Source organism: Mastomys coucha, unplaced genomic scaffold (assembly GCF_008632895.1).
Source record: "Mastomys coucha isolate ucsf_1 unplaced genomic scaffold, UCSF_Mcou_1 pScaffold13, whole genome shotgun sequence".
Taxonomy (NCBI): Eukaryota; Metazoa; Chordata; class Mammalia; order Rodentia; family Muridae; genus Mastomys; species Mastomys coucha.
In genome coordinates, this window is record NW_022196895.1 from 33,212,127 (window position 1) to 33,232,540 (window position 20,414).

Here is a 20,414-nt window from a genome sequence, read left to right on the forward strand (position 1 = left end):
TACAAAATAAAAAAAAAAAGTTTGTAATTGTGAAAAACAGCCAAATAGGATTCCATGTAAAATACTTGAAATTACTAGCTTTCTGAGCACTAATAAGATTCCTATTAGAGGTGTGTATGTTTAGTAGATAGATGATAGATTACTAAAAAAAATGTGGCAGAGGAGTCTGTGATAGAGCTCAGGGGTAGAGCATTTGCAATGCATGTGGCAGGCCTTGGTCTGAATTTCTAATATTCTCCCACAAATATATTTATAAACAAATCTCAAAACAAAACAAACCCTAACTTATCCAAATTACAAAACAAAATGACAAATAAATCAAACAAAACAGAAGAGGAAAAGAGACAAGAAGCCTGGCAAGAAAAGGGCAAGTAATAAATGAGATCTTGTTAAAATAAAGATTTTCTGTACATCAATGGAGATAATCCAAAGAAGAGACAGCCTATATAATGGGACAAAATTCTTTGCAAGCTATGCATCTGACAGATGTTTAATATCTAAAACATACAAAACCTTATTTAAAAAAAACCTAAACAAGAAATCAAAAAACAACCTGATCAATAACCTGTCTGATAATAATGAACAAAACTTTCTCAAATTATAGCATATATTGTAGCTAACAAACATGTGAGAAAATGTTTAACTTTACTAGACATTGTAGAAGAGCAAATAACCTTAGTATTCCATCTTACCTAGTCATTAAGCTACAAAATGACAAATGCTAGCCTGGATGTGGACAAAAGGAAGCCTTTATACTGATGGTAAGAGTGTGAGTTAGTCTAGCCACCAGTAAACCTGTATGGAGATGTCTTAAAAACCTAATAAAGGAGCTTCCATAAGACCCAGTGTGAACAAAGCATAAAGAGATAAAAATGCAAGAAAAAATATTTATTTATTAATTTACAGGCAGGGTTTCTCTGTGTAGCCCTGGCTGTCCTGGAACTCGGCCTGTAGACCAGGTTGGCCTCTACTCACAGAAATCCACCTCCTCTGTCTCTGGAATGCTGGGATTTAAGGCGTGCACCACCATAGACTCATAGCTCAGAAAGACTCTTTTAAGGAGGAAAAAAGGCCTGGGAAGACATAAGCTTCCTGGAGAGGCTGATAATCTTTGCCTTTTGGGATTAAGCTTCTCCATCAATGCCAGCTCATCTTGGAAAAACAGTTAAAATGCAAAAGTGTTCAACAGCATCGATATCTACACATGTGTGTTACTGTCTGTCTGTCGACCTACTATCAGTCTGATTGTCCATCTCTGTATGAAAAATCAATAACTATTTTGGCTAAACCCCACTTGGGAACAGGAAAGTTCTTTGGTGCCAAATTCCCTTTTTATTTTATTCTGTGGCTAAATCCCAAGAATTGTAAAGGAGAAACAGGGCCAAACAAGGCTTTCTATTAAAATAAGAGGTCCAAAGTGATGAATGGAGACTTGGAACTCATTTTAATGGAGAACATAGGAGCCAGAAGTCAGCTTAAATACAAACGTATGAATTGGGGGCATGCACTGAATCTCAAGCAGAACACTGGTAGTAATTTAGTGAATTAGGATGTGGCCTGTCCTATACAGCCATAATTCTTGTTCCAGAAGGGCTCAACTCGCTTCTGGATTGGCCTGTACAGTTGCTGCCTACTAGTCTCGAGTCATTGAGAAAATGCTGACTAGGAAAACACAGAGGGTAGATCCCTCTGTCCCTCATTAGAATTCCTCCAGGTTGAACCATCCCACTAATAAATACTCTTTGGCACTGCTATTCAAAGGATTATAGAAACCACTTAACTATATTGTATTGCAGCTTTCTTACTTCATTTTGTCTTTGTGGGTAAGTAAGAAACTGTTAAAGTTGCCATGAATTTCCGATAAACTGTGACTGTAGACACATCATCAATGATTCTACCAACGAAAACCCAAAAATGTTGTTTGGGAAAAAAAAACTTTGTCTGGGTGATTAGTGTGTGTGTGTGTGTGTGTGTGTGTGTGTGTGTGCATGTGTGTTGACACATTCAGTGCACTCCGAGTCGGAGGACAATCTTGGGGAGTCAGTACTCAAATTCCACCTAGTGAAGCCTAGATTTCTTTTGTTTTCTCTGCTCTGTGTTGCCCACGACAGCTGGTCCCTCCCAATCCTCAGAAGACTACACCTTCATACTGGCATAATCTTATTGCAAAATGTATACCTTGTGGAGAGGAAGCTCAAGAGTCCTGACCCTTTTTAACAAAATACATTTTTGAAGCAGTAGCTCACAATAGAGCCCTGCCTGGCCTTGAATTCATGAGCCTCTGCCTCTTGAGAGTTGGCATTAGTTAGAGATGTGGACTGCATGCCCGCTATGAGATGTTACCTTAAAAGCTTCTTTGTGTTATACCAACTCTTAGGAATGTCTATTTGTCCCTCTTTTTGTTGTGTGACACATGCTCAGTTTGTAGAGTAGCATTCATTCACCAGTTACAAATAAAACTTTGAAGCCAGGCGCAGTGGCACATGCCTGTAAGATTAGCACTTGGGAGTTGGATGTAGGAGATTCAGGAGTTCAAGGCCAACCTTTACTATGCAGCCCATTCAAGGCCAACCTAGGCTATACAAGACATTGTCCTAAAGCAAACAAACTTGTTAAAAACAAAAAGAAAGTTAGATTGTCCTCTTTGCGACACATATTTGTGCCATGGCCAGCGGAAAACCTGATAAAACGAATGACTAGTCAGCGTGTCCTTTTTGTCCTACAACCCCAACCCCCAAACTCAAGTCATTTGGATACTTAGAGTGAAATGATTTGTGATGGTGTCAGTAATAAAGGAAATTTAATGTGAAGTAGGGGAGTTTTCAGAGTTTTGAGTATTTTTCTTGCAGTCTTAATTCTGTTGTGATTGGTTTTTGCTGCTGTGAGCAATGATCTCATGGAAGATGTATTTTACAAATGTAATTAAGAAATATAATTGAGGAATATGACTTCAAAGTTCTTGTCTAATACGAGGGTAAACAAATACAATGCCCTGTCTTATGGCTCTTTTTATTATGTCACTTTTTTACTTCCTGTCTTAGTCAAGGTTTCTATTCCTGCACAAACATTATGACCATGAAGCAAGTTGGTGAGGAAAGGATTTATTGAGCTTACACTTCCACATGGTTGTTCATCACCAGAGGAAGTCAGGACTGGAACTCAAGCAGGTCAGGAAGCAGGAGCTGATGCAGAGGCCATGGAGAGATGTTTCTTACTGGCTTGCTTCTCCTGGCTTGCTCAGCCTGTTCTCTTATAGAACCTAAGACTTCCAGCCCAGGGATGGAATCACCCACAAGGGGCCCTACCCCCTTGATCACTAATTGAGAAAATGCCCCACAGCTGGATCTCATGGAGGCATTTCCCCAATTGAAGCTCCCTTCTCTGTGATAACTCCAGCCTGTGTCAAGTTGACACACAAAACCAGCCAGTAGTACACTTACCAAATCAAGAAGTGATTTTATTTTGTGATATAGTAATTTTACTATATAGCTGGGAATAAGTTTTTGCTGGGACTGGTTTAGTGGTTAAGAGCACTTGCTACCCTTCCAGAGGACCCGAGTTCAATTCCTAGCAACCGTACTGAGTAGATCATAACCACTTGAAACTCCAGCTTGAGGGGTTCTGATGTCTGTCTCTGTCTTCACTGGGTAACCGCACATGCATATCAGACACTCACACAGACACATAAAACAAACAGACAAAATACACGCATATCAGATACAAAAGCGAGTTGCTCTTTTTTATTTTCAACACATAGAGTAAGTTCTAGAAGTATTTAGAAACTTTGGAAAAGCTAGACTTTGAGTATGCTCTTCTGTCTCCACAACTATTACTTCTTAAATATCCCGAATGTCTGTGTTTAAGGAGTCATGCCGTACATAGATGGTCAGCCAAGATGTCATCTGTGAACAGTTGTTGCACTTCATAAACACCACTACCACCAATAACAATAATGTGCTTGCCAGATAGTGTACAAATCATGTATTAGTTCTTTTAATCACAACAATAGTCTCGTGAGTTTTATTTTTGTTTCCTCTACTGAAAACAAGCAAATGGAAGGTTGGGTGTTAAAAGTCACATCACTATGTATAACTATCTCTATATTAGGTGTTTCCGGTCAGTTTTATCCTTCTTTTTAAATGGAATTCTTAATAGTAAACAGTACGGAATACACAATGGTATGACTGGGGGCATTAGCATGAATATTTGTAGATGAAGCCCTTAGCAACAGTGTGAGAAAGAAATCACATCCTGAACATTGGTAAGGTTGGCAGGAAGCTCAGTATAATAGTGTGAGATAGGAAATTACTATGGTGCCAAACAGAATACCCTCTCTGGAGTACCACATCACTGGAAAGGAGGCCGATTCTGCTGCTCCTCTGCCCTTTCAGCCACTGAGGGAGTAAATACCAGTTGGTGCTTACTTCTGAAACATAAACCTGGGCATCTCAGCCGTTACTCTTGCTGAATGACAAATTTTGTCCCTTGTCCACCCTCCCACCCCAGGCTCAGGGCACTCTGAGGCTTCTGTTTAAAGCATGACAAAGCCCTTGTCACCCTTATCTCTTCCTTAAGTGCCTGTGATCTTTTCAGGGGCATAGGACCATGCATGGTCAACACCCAGTGGCTTTGAGCAGTGGTGGCATCGACTGTGAGGGCTGGAGGAGATGAGGGGAAGCAAGGTCACTTTTCCTGACAACTTATAACTTGATTCTACTTACAGGCCATTTGTTTTCTGCAATAAGTAATGGGTGAGGACATAGGCCAGGTCTACAATTTGTGCACTTGAGAGATTAAGGCTCCTGGAGATCAAATTACTACAGGCAACAGACAGAGCTACTGGGGGATGTTTGGGAAGGATACAGACAGAAGAGGGAGAAGCCAGAGACCTTAGAATGGAGACAGGAATAGATTTTGATGGAAATTGCTTCCCACTTTGCACCCTTGATGGAACAAAGAGGACAAATAGGCAGCGATGGGAGGAAAACTGCCTTCTCTAGGCAGAATGGGTTAGGCTGTGGGATGCTGTTACTGAATGCGTTTAGTAGGTTGAAGGAAGGGTGTGCTTTCTGGCCCCCATCTTTGAAATCTGGCTCTGTCAACTTGTCCTCTCAAGCAGGGAAGCATGCCAAGTGTCAGGTCCCACTCTGGCTTCCTTCCACTAACATAGCTAGAAAGTTACCCAAGGGGCTCTCTATGTAGTTCAAGGATCCTGGGAGTTGAGGAAGAAAAAGAATCTCTATGCAAGCAAGAATGAGCTTGCATAAGGGGCTCTAGTTTTAAGCCTTGCTGGGAGAGATAAGAGGGCTGACTACAGAAACAAGAGGAGGCAATGACACAGCACAGAAAGGCTTTCTCTTTTCCTGTTCCTTCCCTTCTTGTTAACTGAAGAGAATTTGTTGGCCATTGTAGCATTTGAAGAGAGTCTGAGGGGGGCCAGAGGTACAGGAGCCCACAGGAGCCCTATATTTACAGAAGATGAGCTGTAACCCTTGAAATTGCTGCTATTGTAAGATAAATTCCAGCCTCCTGCATTTTGCTTATAACAGCAGGGCAGTATTTTTTTTTTTCTTTTTTCTTTCTTTTTGCAAAGCATTAATGAGTTCATACTCCAGCCTGGCTGGGCAGACCGAGAGTAACTCTTCTGATTTAATGGCTTTGTAGGCTCTTGACGACATTGTCATCAATTAAAGAAAAAAATGAATCACTCTTGAAAGAAAATGTCTTGGGCGATAAATGAAAAAAAGGGTTTGAAGTAAGATTAGCAAAAGCATGTGGGAAGAATAGCCTAAAATTTTACTAGATCTTTTTTTTTTCCTACTGTGACCAAAACAGGTTGAAAATGAGTTTTTCTTGAAGCTTTACAGAGCCAGTTGTTTAAGTAGAGAAATTTAAACACTGGAATTCTGGTTAATTGCCAAAATACACACTGAAAGTTAAGGCACGTGGCTGGGAGCTGGACTGCTGGATCTTAGGATACTTGATAGGCTTGCTCCCCTGGAGAAGGCATTAGTCGCTTTGCACTTTGACCTGGGCGTTAAAGGCTTTCTGTACTACTAAGAAACGTTGTTGGGAAGATAAGGGGTCAGCTTAACAAATGGTCCAAATTTCTAAAACCCGAAGCACCTCCCCAGCGTTTACTTTCCCTGTCTGTTAAGGCGCCGCCCAGGTCCCCCTACAGTTTATTTTCCTGGATGGCGCTGTGAAATCTTGACTTGGGGGAGCTTATAGTAGGAGTTCTAGGTACGCAGCTGCTTTTCTCAGGCTAATCTTAGGAGACGTGTTAAGCCTGCTTGGGAGCGTGGAGACTGGATGAACAGGACGGTGGGGGCAGGGAGGAAGGGAGTGGCCGCGGTCCCGCGGTCTGCTGGGATTCAGCGTGTCGGGGATGAAGAAGATGAGGCTGGAGTAAATGGAGTGGCAGGGCGGTGCACGGTCGCAGTCCGCCGCCACTTGGGTGCGGAATCCGAGCTGGACTTGCGGAGCGCCCCCTCCCCCTCCGCTTCTCCCTCCCTCTCCTTAGAGCATCATCAGCGGCGGCGGCGGTCGGCAGTCGCAGAAAATCGAGACCCACGGACCGCCTGGAGGCGAGTAGAGGAGCTGGGATATGGGGAGTCAGCGGGGGCGGCAGGGCCCGGAGCCCTTGAGAACGCCTGGGAGGGGAGCCGTCTCGGGCATTTGTAGCGTGTGAGAGGTGAAGAGCGGCGAGGGCGGAGGCGGGGCCCGGGCCCGGCGTGGAGCAGGCTCGCCAAGCCGCTGCCTCCCGCCCTGCCCCGGCTGCCTCTGCCAGGGCCGGCGGCTATGGAGCAGGCGGGCATCAGACCTGGGGCGAACGAGCATCCGCGACCCCTGCGGCCCTTGCCCGGGCTGCTGTTTCTGTCTTTCCGGCTGCTGCTGGTGCTGCTGCCAGGCCCAGCGGCCTCCCAGCTACGATACTCGGTGCCGGAGGAGCAGAGCCCCGGCGCGCTTGTGGGCAACGTGGCCAGAGCCTTGGGGCTGGAACTGCGGCGCTTGGGACCCGGCTGTCTGCGCATCAACCATCTGGGTGCACCAAGCCCGCGCTACCTGGAACTGGACTTGAGCAGCGGAGCGCTCTTCGTCAACGAGCGTATAGATCGCGAGGCGCTGTGCGAGCAGCGGCCTCGCTGCCTGCTCAGCTTGGAAGTGCTGGCTCACAACCCGGTGGCAGTGAGCGCGATCGAGGTGGAGATACTGGACATCAATGACAACTCTCCGCGCTTTCCGCGGCCGGATTATCAGCTTCAGGTAAGCGAATCCGTGGCACCTGGAGCGCGGTTTCACATAGAGAGCGCACAGGACCCCGACGTCGGCGCCAACTCAGTGCAGACCTACGAGCTCAGCCCCAGCGAGCACTTTGAGCTGGATCTTAAACCCTTGCAGGAGAATAGCAAGGTGCTGGAGCTCGTGCTGCGGAAGGGCCTAGACCGCGAGCAGACTGCCTTGCACCACTTGGTTCTCACTGCGGTGGATGGAGGCATCCCAGCTCGCTCAGGCACGGCTCAGATCTCCGTTCGTGTCCTGGACACGAATGACAATTCTCCTGCCTTTGACCAATCCACTTACCGCGTCCAGCTGCGGGAGGACGCTCCTCCAGGCACATTGGTAGTGAAGTTGAATGCCTCGGACCCGGATGAGGGTTCTAACGGTGAACTCAGGTACTCTTTGAGCAGCTACACCTCCGACCGGGAGAGGCAGCTCTTCAGCATCGATGCCATTACAGGGGAAGTGAGAGTAAGTGGGACTCTGGATTATGAGGAGTCTTCCTCCTACCAGATCTATGTGCAAGCTACTGACCGGGGACCAGTACCCATGGCCGGTCACTGCAAGGTGTTGGTGGACATTATAGATGTGAATGACAACGCTCCAGAGGTGGTGCTCACAGACTTATACAGCCCAGTGCCTGAGGATGTTGCCCTCAACACTGTTGTGGCTCTTCTCAGTGTGAATGACCAAGATTCAGGCTCCAACCGGAAAGTAAGCTTGGGTCTGGAAGCTTCACTGCCCTTCCGGTTGAACGGCTTTGGAAACTCCTATACCCTGGTGGTGAGTGGCCCGTTGGATCGGGAACTGGTAGCTGCCTACAACATCACCGTGACAGCCACTGATGGGGGAGTACCACCCCTCACGTCTCAAAGGACACTGCAGATTGAGATCTCGGACATAAATGACAACCCACCAAGCTTCCTGCAGGACTCCTATTCCATCTACATCCAGGAAAACAATTTGCCAGGTGTGTTGCTTTGCACTGTGCAAGCCACAGACCCAGATCAAAAGGAGAATGCAGAGGTGACCTACTCACTCCTAGACAGGGAGATCCAAGGGCTGCCAGTCACCTCCTATGTCTCCATTAACAGTGCCAGCGGCAGCCTTTATGCCGTCAACTCTTTTGACTATGAGAAATTTCGAGAGTTTTTTGTGACTGTGGAGGCCCAGGATAAGGGGAGGCCACCACTAAGCAGCACTGTGACCGCCAACGTGTATGTGGTGGACGTGAATGACCACGCCCCTCATATTCTATACCCTACCTCAACTAACACATCAGCAGCCATTGAGATGGTGCCACGGACTGCCCCTGCTGGCTACCTGGTCACCAAAGTCATAGCCATGGATTCAGACTCTGGGCAGAATGCCTGGCTCTTTTACCATTTAGTCCCAACTTCGGACTCGGACCTCTTTAAAGTAGAACTTCACACAGGAGAAATTAGGATTACCAGGAAGATTGGAGATGAGAGTGGTACCACTTTCAACCTGACTGTGGTGGTCCGTGACAATGGAGAGCCACCTCTATCAGCTACCGTGACCATTACAGTAGCTGTGGTGGACAGGGTTTCTAAAATGCTCCCTGACACTCAGAGACATATAAAGAGTCCCCGGACATACTCTGAGATCACACTTTATCTGATAATAGCATTAAGCACAGTGTCTTTTATATTTCTCTTGACAATCATTGTTCTGAGCATCATCAAGTGCTACCGATACACTGCTTATGGCACGGCATGCTGCGGAGGCTTCTGTGGAGTGAGGGAGCGGTGCCCTGCAGAGCTGTACAAACAGGCCAATAATAATATCGATGCCAGGATACCACATGGCCTCAAAGTCCAGCCTCACTTCATCGAGGTTCGAGGCAATGGCTCCCTCACCAAGACCTATTGCTACAAGGCCTGCCTGACAGCAGGCTCAGGGAGTGATACTTTCATGTTTTACAACACAGGAGCCCAGACAGGGCCAGGGTCCGGGGGAGCCCAAGCCTCAGTGACTGACAACAGGCAACTCACGGGCCAAAGTAGGCACAGTGCTGGGAACCTGATTATCCTAAAAAATGATGCTGTCTCTCAGAATGAGGTGAGATGGTGATCAAAGTGTCTTCCAGAAAGTCATGCTTTTTTTTATGTGTCCCTTCCTCCAATTGCATGTGGTTGGCATTACTGATTTATTAGCACCGAAAGGTTTATCTGGTAAATTAAGTATTAATGGTACCTCTGATCTTATTATAACCTGCTGTTTGCTCTTTAGAAAATAAGCCCTGGAGAATTCTTTTACTTACCATTTTCTAGTGGCACACGAGAAGAATTAGCCATAACAGTTTTTGAGTAGTGAGGATTAGTCTCGGGTATTTTTTTGTTGAAGCACAGCTTTGTTGAAATAGAACAGGTCTGGGAATAAGAGTTCTATTACTAGGAGGTAATGTGAGCTTCAAAGAAATAATCTCGGCTATATTGTCTACAGGATAATTGACTGGGGCTTTAAAATATAAATATATAAGCTCTGAGACTTCCAGAGCTATGTGGTTACCTCTGTATAATGTTGATGTTTCTATCTTGGAGGTCCACGGTGAAAATGATTGGCAGGTAGATCTCTGTGAGTTTGAGGCCAGCTTGGTCTACATACAAGTTCCAAGCCATCTGGGGCTACATAGTGTGAGAACTTGTCCCTAAAATTTATTCAATTAATTACACAGGACTAATGTGATAAATTCCTCTGGAAATTCACTCTGGAAGTGAGAAGCTAGAATGTAGTCCTCACTCTGAAGCTAGAGTTTGCAACAGCTGGATGATGTGGCCATTCTTGTGAGAAGAAATGAATGGTAGTAGGCCAGAGTAAATGAGTACACATTTGTCTTGTTGGCTGAGGGAGCTCATTAATGAGTGGGATAGGTATATGTAGGGATGGTGGAGATCAGGCCAAGCTTAATAAGGGGAGTGTGGTACAAGAACTCCAGCCTAGGGACGGGTTCTCAGCATTGACTTTAAATACCAATAATCCCCTGACTCCACACTAACCATTTCTGTGTTCCTGATGAGATGTAAAGTGTAATTTTCAAGCCTTTCATGTCTTTAAGGTAAATGAAAATACTCTGAAAGTACCTGTTCATTTTCTGGGCACGAAATTAGACATCCAGTGGTATAACAAGGCTTAGGAAGTGGATGATTTTACTGTATATGGTGCTTAGTATATGCACCAGTTTGTGGTTTTAAGTAGTTACAGGCCAAATTGGTCCTTATAAGGAAGAATGCATAGAAATTATCGAAAAGTACATTCATGTTCAGGTGTACTTACATAGGAAAGTCCCAGAGCATGCCTGGAATGATAGGAGCCTGCCTGGTGGTCCTTTCAACTCGTATTTCAAAGCAAAACCCTGTCCTATAAATATGGGTGAATTTTCTTTCTTTTTTTTCTTTTTTTTTTAAAAATATTTATTTATTATTATATGTAAGTACACTGTTGCTGTCTTCAGACACACCAGAGGAAGTCGTCAGATTTCATTATGGGTGGTTGTGAGCCATGTGGTTGCTGGGATTTGAACTCCAGACCTTTGGAAGAGCAGTCAGTGCTCTTACCTGCTGAGCCATCTCGCCAGCCCTGAATTTTCTTTCTAAGCAACAACTCTGTAGCTAGCTAGGTCTTTGAGAGTCAGCACAAAATGAATTAACACTCTTTCTTTTCCTATAGTTTATGACTTTTCATTAGCATACTACAAGTGTGGTTTACTAATGTCTATATTTTCACATTTAAAGTTCACGGCAATCTTGAGGAGGGTAGTTTGTAACCACAGAATCCTCACTCTCCGTTGTCAGTAGATTGCTCATTGTATTTTTCATTTTCCTATGTATGTTGTTCACTTATCAGAAGACCCTGAAAGTCATCAATGCTGAGTTTCCACAGGAGGCAGACTGTAGACTGAGGAAGAGAGGAAATAAAGAAAATCAGGGGGCGGGGAGAGGGTAGGAGTGGGATGTGAACACATTTTCAGAATTGTTACATGGTAGCTTTTGGAAGCCTGTAAAAATGATTTGTCTTTAGATAAGGATGCTATGGACATTTGCCTAACAAGTTCAGGGGACAGGGATCTGGGGCAGGCTGCAGGTGGTGACAAGGTCCAGAGAGCAAGCCAGACACGGCTCAGCTTTGCCACCAGCTGTGTGCTGGAAGCTTAGGAAGATGGCATGCTTGCCCTCTCTCTCATGACTCACAGCTTGGGGCATTTTGATATATGAACTATTTCTGCCTTACACCGACCTGTATGTTAATAGTTACTGTGGTACACAAACCTTTAATCTAGGGATAAAGTTATTTTAGAAAGCAATGGATGCTGTGAGATTTTACCAAGAGAGTGGCATGAATTTAGTAAAGGCAGTTGGTATCTGGTAGACATCTCTCAAAATGTAGTGAGATGTCCCAAGGTCTACAGCTCCTGTGTTTATTGCAGCTACAGAGAAAAAGTAAGACCCATTGGGTAGCTTGGCTAAATGGTGACAGAAGTCAGTCTGTCTTGAAACCATCATTGCTAGGTCAAACTGACTTTGCCAGGTTGGGCTTTCTTGTTCTTACCTAGCTACTGCAGGGTACTGGAGTTGAACTAATGCCATAGGCCAACATTAAAATTACATGGAGACTGGAAACAGGAAGTGAAGGAATTTGTACTCATTGGGACCACACTGCTCTGCGGAAAATACTCTACTTTGCAAAATGTGCATATGTGATTTCATTGCTTGTAAGTTTTACATGAAACAAGCATTATCAGAGAGGTTATATTATATAACACACTGCTACACTGCTAGTTGTATTTTAAGCTTCACTGGTTTGACTCTAAAGCCTATGTTTTCTTCAATAGTAGGAGTAGACAGAAATCCCAATTACACGCGCACACACACATTGGCATGGCATATTCGGTCCAAATGCTACTGCCAGCTATTTTTTTATTTATTGCTTTACTATTGGCAATGGTTACCCAGAGCCTTTACCTCTGTCATTTCACTGAGGTTTCTCTTGTTGCTTATTAGACATCAGCATTTAGTAACAGATTTTGATCTTTAGGTAGATTTTACAGTGTTTAGGTAGTTAGTCGTTTGTTTTTTTTGTTTGTTTGTTTGTTTTAATTTCATGAGTTTTGCTATGACAGCTTTTTGGCAACAGGACAGAATTTCTCTTTGGAGCCTTCTGAGAACCTGAAGTGAAAGTAGTTGGCACTTTTTCCAGAGCCTCCATGAAAAGAAACCAAGTCCTAAGATTGATTGCTAATGAGTCATTTTGAGTACTCAGTGGCACAGCATGTGAAGTCATAAAGGAGCAGCAGAGACATTTAAGCCTGGCTTCTCTCTTCTGTATAACGAAGCAATTTGCAGATACCGTATCCTCAGTTATTTCTACCCACTGTATGTGCACATTGAACTTAAATCCAGAATGAGGTTCTGAAAGAGTTAATGTAATCTTTCAGAAAATGTCTCCTCTAGGGCTGACTTTGCCATCTGGTGGCTCTGTCCAAGAACTATTTACACTCTATGTACAGTAATGTGATAGTGTCCTCTGTGTTTTTAAAACTGTAAAATAATCAAAATAGAAAAGCTGCTGCTGCTTCTTCTCCTCCACCTTCTTCTTGAGAAAGGGTCTCATATAGTCTAGGCTGGTCTCTTAACTGAATGACCTTGAGCTCCTGAGCCTCTGTCTCTTGAGTGATTATAGGCATGTGATACTAAACCACGCAAGATCAAGAGATTTTATTTTATACTTTATGTGTGTGTACCTGCACAAGTTTTTTCACCATATGTGTTTCAAAGCTTACAAAAAGCAGTAGAAGGCTTTGGATCCTCAGGAACTGCAATTATCAGCAGTCAGGAGCTACCGTGTGGGTGGTGGGAACGGAACTTGATCTTCTGCAAGAGCAGCAAGTGATGTAAACCACTGAGCCATCTCTCCAGCTCCGTGGCCAAGAAATTTTAACTATGAATTTTCATCTTTGATGACCATTTTTAGTGGGTGGGGCTGTTTAATGTCATTTTCATTGGTTATAAGGTGGTCTTGAGAAGAAAAGTTTTTTTGTTCTTGGTCTAATAGTACAATGCTTTCTTCAAATGAATTCCTTCTTCATTTTTCCCCCCATAGAGAAAGTTGAGCCAAAGGAATAATGTCTCAGTTCTCTCTTCAGACATATTCTGACTGATGGAGAAATGTGCTTCTTGTGGCTTGATCGCCATTGATCCACCCTTTGCTCTGACCCAGCAGTAAGCTATCACATGGGCATCTGGTCTTACTCAGAACACTCTGCAGGGACACAGCTTGGCATATTATACAGTGTCTATTGGCACTCTGTCTGCCTGACAGAATAGCAAATTCATTTCTGGATTCTTGCCCTGGTTGGATATGAATTTTGCTTTCAATGAGAGGTCAGAATGATGTCAGTTTCCAAGTATTTGAGGAAAAATTGCCATCACTAAGATGAAAAGGGAATTTGATAAAACAACTCCTCCTCCTTCTCCTCTTTCTCTTCTTCTTCCTCTTCTTTCTCTTCTTTTTCCTCTCCCTGCTCCCCGTTTTTTCCTATTAACAAAGTGATTGGTTGAATTTTGACATTTTCTTGGTTTCCTTTTTTTGCTCGCCCTCCCACCCTCTAATCTCCTTCTCCCATTCTGATTTCATGTCACACAAAATCTATTATTACATGTTTTAAAAAATTACTTTTATATTGGTACAGTCCAGTCATTACCCTCCTCCTAGTCTGCCCTCCACAGTTCCTCATCCTATTCCTCCTCCCCATCTCCAAGAGGATGTCCTCCCCTCACACACCAGACCTCCCCACTCCCTGGGGCCTCAAGTCTCTCGAGGGTTAAGCACATCCTCTCTCACTGAGGGTAGACCAGGCAGTCCTCTGCTGTATATGTGTTGAGGGGCTTGGACCAGATAGTGTATGTTGCCTAGTTGGTGGCTTAGTGTTTGGGAGATCTCAGGGGTCAGGGTAAGGTGAGACTGCTGATCTTTCTATGGGGTTGCCCTCCTCCTCAGTTTCTTCCAGCCTTTCTCTAATTCAACTACAGGGGCCCCCGACTTTTGTCCACTAGTTGGATGTAAGTATCTGCTTCTGTCTCAGTTGGCTGCTTGTTGGGCCTCTTGGAGGACAGCCATGGTAGGCTCCTGTCTGTAAGCACATCATAGCATCAGTAATAGAGTCAGGCCTTGGAGCCTCCCCTTGAGATGGATCCCAAGTTGGGCTGGTCATGTGACTTTTACAGGACCCCACTTGGTCTGATAGTAAAATGTTTCTTCAAAACTCTGACTTGGATCAGACTTTCTTTGCATATTACAATATAGCCTTAATTTATCTGATTAGCATAATAATATTTTGACCACCTATTTAACAAGTAGCAGTGGTTTAAAAATTCAGAGATCAAGAGAACTCTTTAGCAATGTTTCAAGAAACAGGTGCTCTTAAATATGACTTTTACAGGACCCCACTTGGATCATAGTTTCTATGAATATTATAATATGAACGTAATTTACCTGATTAATATAATAACATCTTGACCAATATTTAAACCAGTAGCCATAATTTAAAAATTCATATGTTAAGAGAATTCTTTAGCAATGTTTTAAATTTGTTAACCTAAAAATTATACAAGCTATTTCAAGAATTTGAACTTGGCACATACAAAGAAATACCTGACATTGCAAAGGTAGAAAGAAATGTCAGTTTCCTTCTGGCCTTACTGGCTCCAGGGAGATGTGACTGTGTGTAAGGAATTAACTGCTCTACCAGTAGGCTGTGCATCCAGAATAAGCTGACATAGCACTTTCTTTTGTATTAGAACCTATCTTGTATATTTTAAACCTATCTTGTATATTCGTGCTTATTCTCTTTCCCATTCTATAGCTTAGAGTTTACACATTGTACTTGGAAGAAAGTTTTCTACTCAGAATCCTCAAGTTTATCCTCCTCCAAGTTTGATTTATGTAAAGACCAGTATGTAATATAGTTGTGATTGTTTTCAGTGTTCTATTTCAGTTTCTCTTTAATGCATCCCTTTTCTGCTGTAACAAATTACCATGAATTAGTGGTTAGAACCTCACCCATTTAGTGTCTCACAGCCCTGCAATATGTGGCTGAGCTTTCTACTTCAGCTTTCATAACGCTAAAAAATTCAACACATTGGCTAGGAACTCCTTTGGGGGTCCGTGGAAGATTCTACTTGGAATTTCATTCAGATTGTTGACAGAGTTCACTTCCTTGGGAACAGAATCCTGTGCCTGCTTATCTCTTTTTGCTGGGGCCAAGGAGAAGCAGTGCTCTCTGCTGAGAGATGTTTCTCTCAGGTCCTATCATGTGACTTGTTCTCAGGGCTGGCTGGAGAGAATCTCCTGAAACATGGATTCTCTCTCATGCTTCACATCTCCCGTGACTCTGTCTGTGACTTCTAGACTTGAGTATAAAGGGTCTTGTGGTTAGGTTGGTCCTACCAAATAATCTCCCCCTTTTAAAAGACGGGTAAGCCATGTAAATACGATTATGGGAATAAGTCTATCACAGTTTGAGTCTTGAGATTATACAGGACAGGTACATTTGGTGTGGGAATCTCAGGGTGGTCTTCGCATGCTGCCCACTGAAATTTAGATCAATGTCCATTAGATAGCACAATGAAAAACTGGCTGTAGAATTAAGTCTTACTTGGAAGAAAAAGGAGATCTTGCATGTAGTTTCAGGTTTCAAAGAGCAATTTATTGACAAATTCAACAGCAATTTGCATGGTGAGAAGGCAGCAGCTTATTTCACTGAGCGTTCATGTGAGTTTATGAATAACATAGGATATTTTTAACCTGTTTTACTTTAAACCATCTTAGAAGTGATTCATCCTTCTGTAGCTTAAGTATCCTAAGGCATAAATCACAAATAATTCCATAACAAGATAAATTAAGTCTTTGTATAATTTTAGCAGGAACTCAAGTTGATTCTTGTTCTTCAATAATATTACATCACCCATATGGATTACCTAATTGACTTTCTCTGCATCTAGAGTTCTGCAACTTTTATTGTATTAGAAAACTAAACTGAAATACTTCCCCAGTGGAAATTCAGCACACCCAAGGTTGTGGTGATGTGAGTCTGTAATTGCAGCAGTTGGCAGATGAAGTAAGGAGATTCAAGAGTTCATGGCCAGCCTTGGCATGGTGAATTTGAGCCATCCTGAACTCAACACGATACCTTCTTTCAGATGAACAAACAAACTGATAAAATGGAGAAAGAGGAAAAAAATACTTTTAATTCTGAGGTATAATATTCAAATGTCTTAGAGGTACACAGTCAAAGTTAGTCCCAGGCCTCCTATCTTATAGCAGATATATCAGTAGTCAGTCTTTTAACCTGAACTTTTTCCAAACTGAATCAAATTTTGTATATAGCCCACATACATTTTTGGGTTTCAATTTTGCATTCTTTTAAGATGAATCAACACCTAGGAATGTAGAAGTAACCATATGTAACTAGCACTTGAATCCACCAATTGGGCAAATTTAATGTCTTTAGAGCTCACTCATTTTTATAATTAAAGTATAATTAACATGACTTGTATGACAGTTCATTTACCTAAAAATACTCTAAAATTTATCCAATATCAGACTCTTCTCTGTTTTAAGGATATAATCTTATATTCATTTATCTTTCGAAGATATCTGTGATTTATGAGTAAAATCGATACAGTCAGTTTCACAGAATGTATTGCCTGGTTAGGAAAGTATTGGGATAAAAATGCTTATTTCATCGTGTAGTACTGGATGGTGAAGTAAGACGTTCCAGTTGCTTTCTTCCTTTCTGTTCCCCTGTCTGATCTTATTGCCATAAGAAATCTCCTAACTGTCATTGTGGCAAATAAATCTGAGAAGTAAGTTGTTGTGGATGGGCTGTTATTGAAAATAGCAACATGACAAATTGAATGTGTTTTTGAGGAAGTTAGATTGTGTAATTAAGTGAGTTTCCTGTTCAGTCCTGATAGAGTTGTGCCTTTCCGCAAACCAAGGTGAGCGAGTTCATCCCAAAGATCAAGTTGCAGTGATTTTCATCATGAGTGTTACCCAATCATAGAACGATAAGCCACAGTCACTCAGCAGATGTTAGAGTCTTTCTAGAAAGACTTTTCTCAGTGGACAAGCTAACACTGGTCCTGCCTGAGCAGGAGACAGCAACAATGAGAACTTAGGAAGGTGTATTTTACTCATGTTTTCAGGTTCATAAAATTATTTGCAAACATTTTATCTTTTGTTGCCTCTAACAATACTTGTAAGAAATTGGAAGCCCATTTCATTTAGTCTGTGGGTAATTTATGCAACTTTTTATGGGACAATCATAGCATGTTATAGATTTGAAAATGAAGGATGAAGCCAGTTACACATACATAGCTTGTCAGCAGAATACAAAAGAACGAAGTGACAGCTTGTATGGGGGTAAGGGATGCTGATCCAATCACTTCAGTGGGCATTATGAAGTGTATTTATGAAAGTACTTCACATTACTTGCATGGACTATATGAAAGATGTGGGTAAGAATAGTTTGAACTTTGAACTCATTGACTGGAACTGCTACAGCTTTATGTTGCTGTGATCATTGTAACCTGGAAGAAAGCACAAATTATAACCCCCCCTTCCATTTCCAATTTAGTATCCATGCCTGATTTAATCTCTAGTGATTCCGAGTACCTTCTGGCCAAAATATAGCTCCCCACACAGTCTTCAGGTGCCATATTTTCTTCTTTATCAATTCTACTTTGAAATGACAGTTTGTGGGCAAAGGGCACACAAATTTTCTTTCTAGGACCCAGGTGGTACAGCAAGCGTTGGGGTCCTCATGGATTTCATCTACTTCCTGCTAAGCAGTCGGAGCGCAGTGACTCAGGAGGAGAAGCATGAGAAAGGGGCAGGGAGCCAGTAAGGATTTACGAGAAGGGTTGGGTGGCAAAGCAAGGTCAATCTGCAGTGGTTTGTTTTCTTCTCTTTGCTATCCCTCCTCCATCAGTTGAAGAGGCTGTTATCAGTTGTTAGTGTTATGACTGGGCACATCCTTCTCAGGTCAAACAGGCTGCAGTCTGCAAAGCCAGCAGTAGATTGCAGTCCTCTGCAGTCCAGCCAGGTCTGCAGAATTTGTGTGGTCCTGCACTGTTATAGCTAGACTACAGGACTGAAGGTGTGCCTCTGATGGGGGCATCTGAGGGTAAAAATAATGGTTTTTTTTTCCTGTCATGAGACAATCTCCTCTAATGTTTTAAGAACATAGACTTATATTGGGCAGGGCACATCTAAGCCTGACCCTCACAACAATCCTAAGTGTGGATTTCCTAAACTTATATGTGCCATGGGTTTCATATGAAATGTTCCATTTGGTATTTTTGGATTGTGTGCGTGAAAATATTTAAGGAATAACTAATCAAGTAGTACTACCTTAGGTGAACATTGATTTGCCATTTTAACAACAAACTCCCTTTGTGATTTTTGCAGCCCCGGCAGCCCAACCCTGACTGGCGCTACTCTGCCTCACTAAGAGCAGGCATGCACAGGTATGTCCTCTCTTCTTCATTCCTTCCTTCACTTGGGAGAAACTTGAAGTGGGCTCTGTTAGATAAACTGTATCTCCACAGCCCCGAAGCAGCTGTTTAAATTGAGAAGCTTTAAAAACTCTGCCTGGGAACGCAATTATTTCGGTCTTCATAGTTATTTCTTGAAACATTGGAAGTAATCAGTGCCAAGTGCTTACTGAGTGCTGGGAAGTGAGAATGCCGTGTGGAATCAGAGGCTGGTTTTTGTACTTTCATCAAAATTCCTGCAAGGATGTGTCAGTTTAAAAACCTTTGTATCAGCTTAAAAATATTTTAAACTCCCCGTGATAATTTCCAGTTCCTCACCACTCTTATCTTGGCAGGCATGGGGAAGGGGGAGGCAACAGGGGTTTGTTTTTGTTGTTTTTGTTTGTTTCTTTGTTTTTGGGAGGGGAAACTGGGAATGGAGAAATTTACATGTAAATAAAGAAAATATCTAATAATAAAAAAATATTAAAAAAAATTACAACTAATACAAGTCAGGCACTTCCAGGTTTGAGTACATTATAAATGTATATACATAGACTGTTTCCTATCTCATATTTCTTCATCTCTTATCTCACACTGACCATTATACTCTGTTAGACACATCAACTGATAGCTGTTCATGTTTATATATTTGCCCCTTCTAGAATCTTCTATCTTCTCCATCACTTTGCTCTCTTATTATTACCAATATCATGAGCTCTTTAGAGATGAGCCATGTTCAGGACATTATTGAATATCTGGAGACTAAATCTAGCTTGCTTTAGATCAGCCTAGAGTAATAGCATTACTCAAGACTCAGACTTAATATGGTTTGGTCTTTTCTACTTTGTCTCTTTGACAGTAACTGATTCCCAGAGCTGATGTGTCCATGCCATGAGGCCAAATGAAAGAATCATTATTTGTGATTGTCTTGGGAAGCCAGATAGGACGACTCAAGAGACTAATGATTATATTAGCAAAAGGATTTAACTTTTAAGAAGAAATGAACTCCAGACTTTATGACCCTCAGACTATCTGGGCAATTGTGAACTGAGTCTTCATCAAACCTAGGTCAATGTCTAAAGAAAAAGCTTATAGACTAGTATGTGTAGAATTAATGAAAATGTAATTTTAGCTCATTAAACATGCATTAGATTAAAATAAATTAATGACTTCTCAAGCTTACAAATGAGAAGAGGTCATTATATGGGTGCTATTTCTGAATCAGAAGTAATCAGGGAAGGGCTAAAGGTTGGTAACTTACTTGGTGAGATGTCATGCAGGAACCAGGCTCATGATTTTCATCTAGAACCCCTTATACAGATGCTGCTATACTAGGCATCAGAGGATTGTTTGCATATACTAGAGAGGGATTGTATATGTGGGATGGTTATGGAGCTGTGCGTTAGGTAAATTAAACTCATTTTACATATTGGCTTTTACCATTGTGATTTAATTAGTGTTTTGCTTGAAAGGTACCAAAGTTACGAAGTACAGCTTTTGAGAAACTCTATTTAAAATAAAACAGTAAAGGAATAATCACTTTCTTGTCCCCATTTTCTCCTACTTGGGTTTCAG

The 20,414-nt window shown here is 42.4% G+C and overlaps 1 protein-coding gene across 27 annotated transcripts in view; it reads left to right on the plus strand.

The window, feature by feature from the left end:
- The window catches only part of LOC116087034 (protocadherin alpha-4), a 245,621-nt gene that overhangs the window by 193,667 nt on the left and 31,540 nt on the right, over positions 1-20,414 (plus strand). For 26 of the 27 annotated variants that reach the window (XR_004117229.1, XM_031365422.1, XM_031365439.1 and 23 more), the window contains one exon: positions 18,772-18,830. Coding sequence is in view for 26 of the 27 variants with exons in the window: in XM_031365422.1 (XP_031221282.1) it covers positions 18,772-18,830 (59 nt within the window). In the remaining variant the exon portion in view is untranslated. Of the gene's footprint in view, positions 1-6,419; positions 9,364-18,771; positions 18,831-20,414 lie in introns of those variants that run through there. The other variant, XM_031365417.1, reaches the window with a different exon arrangement.